The sequence below is a fragment of the Pinus tabuliformis genome, chromosome 9, assembly GCF_031772625.1.
Source record: "Pinus tabuliformis cultivar Carrire ecotype Pingquan chromosome 9, CPIR1, whole genome shotgun sequence".
NCBI classification, from domain to species: Eukaryota; Viridiplantae; Streptophyta; class Pinopsida; order Pinales; family Pinaceae; genus Pinus; species Pinus tabuliformis.
The window spans coordinates 1,151,228,443-1,151,236,486 of NC_142307.1; the positions used below are offsets into that span (position 1 = coordinate 1,151,228,443).

At 36.7% G+C, this 8,044-nt stretch overlaps 1 protein-coding gene across 1 annotated transcript; it reads right to left on the bottom strand.

Moving 5' to 3' along the window:
• Positions 1-779: 779 nt before the first annotated feature.
• Positions 780-3,680, bottom strand: LOC149152710 (uncharacterized). Its single transcript, XM_089443576.1, has 2 exons — positions 3,590-3,680; positions 780-1,696 (listed from the first exon to the last, which is right to left on the bottom strand). The coding sequence occupies exons 1-2, from the start codon at positions 3,678-3,680 to the stop codon at positions 780-782; spliced, it is 1,008 nt and encodes a 335-aa protein (XP_089299702.1).
• Positions 3,681-8,044: the final 4,364 nt, after the last annotated feature.

The following is an 8,044-nucleotide window of genomic DNA, read 5'->3' on the forward strand; positions in this document are numbered from 1 at the left end:
ATTGCAAATAAGAGGATATCATCAACAAAGAGGTTGTGCGAAATGAAGTTGTGCCTACAAATCTTAATAGGTCTGCAATTATTTTCAACTACCACTTTATTGATGTGGATGCTTAGGGAGTTCATAGCCAAAATGAATAAAAGAGGCGAAAGGGGGCATCCCTGACGCAAGCCTCTCTCTGCTTGAAAAAAATGAGAGGGAATGCCATTGATAATAACCACATAGTTAACATTCACTACGCAAGCCATGATCCATCGGATGGAGTTGGATCTCAGACCAATCTTTGCCAAAAGACTTTCAATAAAACCCCAATCTAAGCAGTCGTATGCTTTTTGTAAGTCAATTTTCATGATGGTCGCTTCTGTATTATGAGAAGACATAGAGAACAGGCACTCCTGAGTATTAGCCACAACATCCAGAATATTGCGTCCCTTTAGAAAAGCGTGTTGGTTCCTAGATAAAAAGGAGGCCAGTGTTCCTTTAATTCTTTCAGCAATAACCTTTGTGATGATTTTGAAAGAGATATTGCATAAGGATATCGGTCTAAAATCATGAAAAGATTATGGCACACCCTTTTTTGGCATTAGGGAAATCAATGTGGAAGTAGTGATATGGTGTATGTTACCAGACATCGTAGACGCTTCCACCATCCTTAGAAGATCCTGTTTAATGAGGTCGAAAAAGTGGATGAATAATTCAATTGTCCAGCCATCCGGGCCAGGGCTCTTATCTTTCTTGAAGGACTTCATAATTCCGAGTAGCTCATCTTCTGTGATTGGCTAGAACAAGGCCTCATTCTTCTCATCATCAAACATCTGAGGAACCAAATCAATACCCCATAGAATGTCCCGAAAGGTGATATCATTCCTTCTGCTGTATTGTTTCTTGAAATGACTGACAGCCTCCTTTGTGATGTCATCTTGAGATACAGCGAAACCTCCATTTCCATCCCTTATCTTCCATATGGAGTTTATGTCACGTCTGGCATTAGCAAAGTTATGAAAAAACTTAGTGTTTTTGTCGCCTTCCTGGAGCCATAAAGCCCTGCTTTTAAGCCTCCAAAAGGATTCCTCTTGCTTCAGCAATTTAAATTTTTTCCTTTCAAGCTCTCTTATGTTGCATTTCATGCTGAAAGAGCACGAGTTTGCGTCTGATAATTTCAAAAGGCTATCTAATTCTTGTTGGAAAGTCTGAAGTTCCTGCCTATTTTTCTCCCTTTTTTGAATTTGCCATTTCTTCACTAGCTTTCTAATTGCTGCCATCTTATCTCTGAATGTTAAAAACGAGGGGAGCTTAGCCTTTGCTGTTAGCTCTTTCCATGCATTGGAGATGTATTCATTAAATGTTGGGTCTTGTAAAAGAGTTTTGTTAAACTTGAAGGGATATCCCCTTCTGGAACCCTTTTCCGGCCATGATAAGAGAATAGGTCTATGATCCGATACAAGTACATTCCCCACTGCTGACAAAGGCATACCCATCTTATCTATAATGCTGATATGAACTAGGAACCTATCAATCCTTTTAGCAATATAGGCCTTATCAATTCTGCCATTAACCCATGTCGGCTTCATTTCCGGAGGAACGATATCCACCAAATTTTTATTTAGTAGCTCAAGCTTTATGATATCAGCAAGCGGGTCCTTTTTCTTCCCGAATCCCCAACATTCTTCCGAGCTCAGTGTTACATTTAAATCGCCTGCAATTAAGAGATGTTCAATATCAAACATATCTGATGAGAAAAATTTTTCCCAAAAGGGAGCTCTATTTTTATAAGGCGCATAAATGTTTAAGATATTAATAGGAAGATCTTTTCCCCTGATGGATGCCGAAATGATGATCCCAGCAAAGCATTTATATGCTTTAGCTCTTATTCACCTAGGATCCCATAGAGTTGCTAGATCGCCTGACAATCCTTGAGCCTTTGTAGCCACCATATACCAAGATGGAAGCATTTTCCTGAAGTAATAAATGGTGGCTTCGCGACTGTCCATAGTTTCTTGGATAAGAATTACTCCCGGCCTGGAAGAGTAGAAGAAATTCTTCAGCGTTAGAAATTTGGGGTCAATGCCAAGACCCCTGATATTCATAGAGATAATAAAAGTCATTTGGAGGATTCACCAGCCGTGCTTGCTCTAAGAGGCTGTGAATCTGGCATGCCATAAATAGGAACATCAACCAGAGAGAGATTTCTAATCCTGTTGTCTATAACAGTGGTCCTTCCTCTAAAATGCCTGTTGCCACCCCGATTCTTTTTCCTTACAGTTATATTTTTTGCAGATTCCAGGCTAATGAACAGCGAAGCCTGGTTCCTAGGTTTGTGGATAGTTAAAGGCTCCAGTTCGAGAGACTTTCAGTTGAGAAGAAAATCCAAATCACTATCATAAGGATTAATTGGGGATGAAATAGGGGAGTTCCCTGGGGTGATAGACACACATGGTTCTTTTCCTTTAATATGGGATAATAGATTTTGATTAGGGGGTGGTGATGAGGACGATATAGGAATAGGAATGGATTCGACGGAGAAGTCCTTTACTCGGGGAAGGAATAACTTTATCATCTCTTGGTTCTGGAATGAGGGAGCACTGAAAAGCTATAGGACTGCTTATCAAAGAATTATTGATATTACCTGGACTGCCAGATCTATTTTTTGGAAATAGAGGGGGGTCCTGTGAAAATACCCACGAGGAAGCTATTGAATTGGGGAGATGGCCTTCCAGCAACTCTGTGGAGGATGGGCTAGTCGATGAGACCTGTCTCCTCGCCTTTTGTCCGAGGCTCCTATTCTTAAGAAGCTTGTGATTAGGACAATTTTTTATTAAATGGCCAGTTTTATGACAAACTGCGCATCTGAACGGGATGCCCCAGAAGTCCAATCTTTTCTTGATTATCTGATCTCTCCAAGCAATCTCAATGTGATCTGGATATCCCCCCCTGTACGATTTTTCTATGAGGACCCAAGCTATTCTCTTATCCTTTTCTCCTAGACACCAAGGATCAACGTAGATAAATCTGCCTATAGAATTACCAATTTCCTCCAGGGTTTCTTTTGACCATAGTTCTAAGGGAAGATTTGGAAATTTTACCCATATGAGGTTATTTGAGGGCGTATTTTTCAGCGGATCAAACCCAATATACCACCTTTAAAGAGCAAGGAAGCTCCTTTTAAACACCCATGGACATTTTTGAATAGCTTCAGCATCAGCAACATTAAGAAAATGGAAGCAGTACCACTCCATAAGGTTTGATATAATAGGTATATATCCTATCACTGGTTTCCAATGGATTGCTATCCATTTCCTCATATCAGCATCATTCATTTCGGGGAAATGCCATCTACCTATAAGGGCAAGGTTCTGTAGACTCTCAATCCTTTCGTTCAGATGCACACTATCAATCTTGATTGCAGAAGGCGGAGCGGTAATTTTAACAGGTTTTCACGTCTTGTTATAGCAGTTTAGGTGCTCATGAAAGCCCTGTTCTTTCTGTGCCCCTCTATCTTCTCTATGGGATAAGTGATGGGACCTTTCCCTGTCAGCATCTTGGAAAGATGGCTTTACAACCACATCATCTAGTGTTGTTTGCTAATTACCGGATAACGTGGCATTCTCCCATGCCCTCTCAACCTCCATGGTGGCCCGGATCAGGTCCTCTGTGGAAATTGCATCGGGCTCTCCGTCCATACGGCTCCAAAAATCTTACCTTGGATTTCGGTAATATTTTAGTCAGTTGCCAAATCCGGATGAGTACTGAAAATTTAAAGCCCTCTGGCCTCCGTCAAAAGGAGGACCTGGATAGAATAAATGCTTGGATGGGAAAAGGAGAGGGCAAGGAGTTGTCCTGACACCGGGATAATAATATAGAATAATCGAGAAATCATAAAGGACACTAGCCAGACATCTCCAAAATTAATGCATGTACCAGCTCAGCATAAATCAACGGAAAGGTTCGGCATCTTTACTTATGTCTGATGGCATCTGGCTATCATTTAGACCACAAAAAGGATGTTCCTAGGAATTTGAAGATTTTCCAGGTAGAAGACAGGATATTAGAGGACAAAGCTTTCTAATCCCGATGCCAATTTGAAATTTTCATGAAAAGGACGGGCAGGAAACCGATCACCGGAAGAATTTTCCGGCAAAGGGGAGAGCTACTGAGCCACACCAGGGAGCTGGGAGGATTCGAAGGCAAGACTTTTGAGAGCTATCTAAAGTGATGGAGAATCATTACATGCAAAACAGTAGCAATAAACCTCAAATATACACCACCAATCACCAATTCTGAACCTTATATCTGTACACGGCTTGTAAACTACTATGAACCTTCTGATTTTGTGTAAAAGATCCTTTAACATCTTGATGTTTCAGACTAGAAAAACTTCATGAATTTACGGTGACTAACTAGAAATATAACAAAGATTTCCGGTTCTAGCTAAGAAAACTTATAGAAATAAAACCATAAAAACCACTGAAGCTATGAATTCCTTTTATGAGGCATGAAAACGTGTTTAGGGATCAACATTTTGCAAAGAAAAGGAAACCGAATACTTACCATTACCGCGAGCGTCCACCACGAGCGAGAGCGCCAGAGACCGCATTCGCATGAACATCAATCCATCAGCACGCAACAAAGATTTACTGTGTCTAAAGTAAATTGCAGAGGACAATGTTCCGGACTAAGGCGTGGGAAAGCAAGCGTGAACCTCCCCAATCCAGACATAGGGAGGATGAAAGGCCAAAAGGGCAGAAGGCCGCGCGCGTTGAAGAAGGGACAGTTTTATAGAATTTGCGAAACCTTATGGAATGTACACCTTAACAGACATTTGTCCACCCTACGATGCACATGCATGCATGAAGCATGACATGTAGCAATAACCTTAACGAGGATGTAGGCTAGTATACCTTCATGCAGATGCAGATAGCTAATGATAGGTGTGAGGAGAAGGTTGATAATGGGAGGGCATGAGGCGTGGCGTGTTCTCGGAATGACTCGAAAAGAGAGATTTCAGAATCCAAAAAAACCATTGGTCCAGGATTTGTGCTGTTGATCGCTGGTTCGTCACTCGTCAAGACGCCTCATGCAGCCTTTGATAAGATAACTCGCTGATAGGCTGGCCTCGTAGCTAGAAGATGCTGGTAGGTCTCGCTGAGAAGATGCTGGCAGGTCTCGTTGTAGGCACTCTCGTTGTGGACGCTCCGGCTCCGGCTCCGGCTCTCACTGTGGACCATCAAAAAACAATACGCAATAGTTGGATCCACTTAACCTACAAAATAATGTAAAAAAAAAAATAATTACATTATTTTGTATGTTACCAAAGTGCATTTGGTAAGTTGATGGTAGCAAAGAATTTTTGGGTTCACTAATAGACAAAATTTTGAACTCGTCGATTAAACAATTTGTAGGTGGCTAAAATGCATTTTGTAGGGCGACGATGGAAAGAATATTTGAGTTTGCCGAAATATTTTGGACCCATTAAGTAGAGCATAACCAAAGTGCATTCTATAGGTTGGTACGGGAGAATAATTTTGGTGATCTCCAATAGAAGATATTAAGCATCCTCTTATGGGAGAAATTGGTTGATCGCAGTTAGAAGGATTTTTTGGCTCATCAAGGAAGATGATGACATGGCCGAATCAAGTTGGACTAATGGACATCAGTGCTATTTCAACAAATATAACTAGTTGTCATATCAGTAAAATGATGGTGTAAAACAAAGGATCTAGAGCCAAAAACTTGTTTTGGCCCTAACATGAGTAAATTAACTTTAAATCAAAGGAAATTTCTGGTTTACATCTCCACTATGAGTGACTACATAAATATTAGTGAGTACCAATATCTAATTTTGTTTAATTTTCCAAAAAATTGTAAATCAGTAATTTTTGAATAATAGGGTCATACTCTTTAACAGAGGGTTTTCCATTGGCATTTTTTTTGGCCCAAGTAAGGTTTCATCTAAATTTTAGAGTAAAATAGAGACACAAAAATAATTATTTTTTTTTGGATTTTTGGGGAGATATTTTATAATTCTAGAGGAGGAAAAGTGATACTAGTTCACAAAATTGGAAAAAATTATATACTCAATATTTTATCTCCTCATAAGATAGATAATTTTTCCTTAGTGAAGCTTTTCTAGAAATATTCCATTTGAGCAATAGTTAGTTTCACTAAAACTACAGTGGAGGAAATGTAAGAAAAGCAAAGTTAACAATTCTAGAATGATACAAAAATTGATAGAAACTTTAGGTTTGAAACTTTTAAGTTGTAGCGTACTCACAATCAATAATAATATTTATGCCCATATAAAAGTTTTATCTGTTCATAACAAATTCTCTTATATAAGTGGTAGAAGTTAACCTTTGGAGATAATTACACGGTAAAAAGGGGATGCAATGGAACAAAAATGGGGAAAAATTAAAAGTTATAACTTTTGGATTAGAAAGAAGAGGGAGGCATGGCAATAATTACAAAGTTGATTTTAAGGAGACAAAGGGGAATAAAGTCTAATAGCCTAATAAATGATTTTTTTACAATAAACACAATTTTTAACAATAATGGTTGCTTACATATTTTGTAGAATTGGGGTACAAGCAGAACAAGTCAAACTTAAGATTACAAATAAGAAACATGGAAGATGCATAAAGATCCTATATTCATGAAAGATAAGCTAAAGACCTTAACATCAATTTAGGTAATGAGGAAAAAATGGAGTGGACATAGAAGTAGAGTGCAGCCAACATAACTAGTAGAGACTGCAAAGAGCTTGGAAGATGTAAGTGCAAAGTTACATAGATGATAATGAAATAATAATAAGATCAAGAGGAACATAATCAAATAAACATGGGTTGTTTTAAAACCTAAATTAGTTGCAAAAATAAATGAATAATGGATCAAATTCAATATATGAGGAATAAGTTAGACCTCATGCAAGGAGGGATAATTATATAAGATATAAGCACTCAATAAATATTAATAGAGCTCAAATACATCACTACTCAGGTACATATTTAGCTAGGAAGGTTTATGCATCCGAATAGTTAATGAGTAGCCTAGAAGTGTCTCTTGTTAGGCATCAAAATAAAATATGAGTTGGATGTGTAAGGTGAGCTTAGGAAGATTAAGTCATAAAACTAGATGGTGAAAAACAAAGTTACCAACTTAATGAGAATTTGATTCAATTTTCGCTTTTCTAGGAGTTGCATTTATTGCTAATTTTTATGTTTATTTTCAAAAATAGTAATGCAACATCACAATTTTTCCATTTCAAGGTTAAAATTACAAGAATTTTCAATCATGACATTAAAAACAAAATATCATAACTACGAAATACATAAAAAAACAAAAAACAAAAAAAAAAAACAAAACACTCTAATATTATGCAAAAGTGGTGATGCAACATCACCCTTTTTAGGATTAAAATTCCAACTTTTTTCAACCATGACATTAAAGACCAAATATCATGACTAAGGAAAGCAATCAAGACCTAAAGTATGTCTACCTTCCTTTTCTTTTATTTATTTTTAAATGTTTTTTGAAGGTATTTTTCAAATTTGATTACTTTTTTAGGATTAAAATTCCAACATTTTTCAACTATGGCATCAAAGACCAAATATCATGACTAAGAGCAATCAAGACCTAAAGTATGGCTACCTTCTTTTTATTTTATTTTATTTTTAAATGTTTTTTAAAGCATTTTTCAAGTTTGATTATTTATTTATTTACTTTTGAGGTTAAAATTATGAATTAATTGACATTATCACCTTCATGACTAGTACTCTTGAAAATAAAAACCATAAAATAAATTGTAAATTTAAAAGTGGTATATATATATGAATGATTATTTTCTTAATAATTTACATTAAAAAAATTAAAATGAAAGTATTTTTTTGGGAATTAATTTATAAATTAAAAAAAAAAAAATTACCCTTTTATTATTATAAAAAAAAATAAGTAAATAATTTTATTTTTTTCTTAAAAGTCAAGAACAAAATAACTTAAAATACATGTTTAAAAAGGAAAATAAAAATAAAACATACCTCGATTCTAAACC

Excerpts from the sequence above, each read along its gene's own strand:
- LOC149152710 (XM_089443576.1), bottom strand. The coding sequence starts at position 3,680 with ATGGACGGAGAGCCCGATGCAATTTCCACAGAGGACCTGATCCGGGCC. Across the intron at positions 1,697-3,589 it reads GGAGAATGCCACGTTATCCG|GCGATTTAAATGTAACACTG; the intron begins GTAATTAGCAAA and ends TCTTAATTGCAG.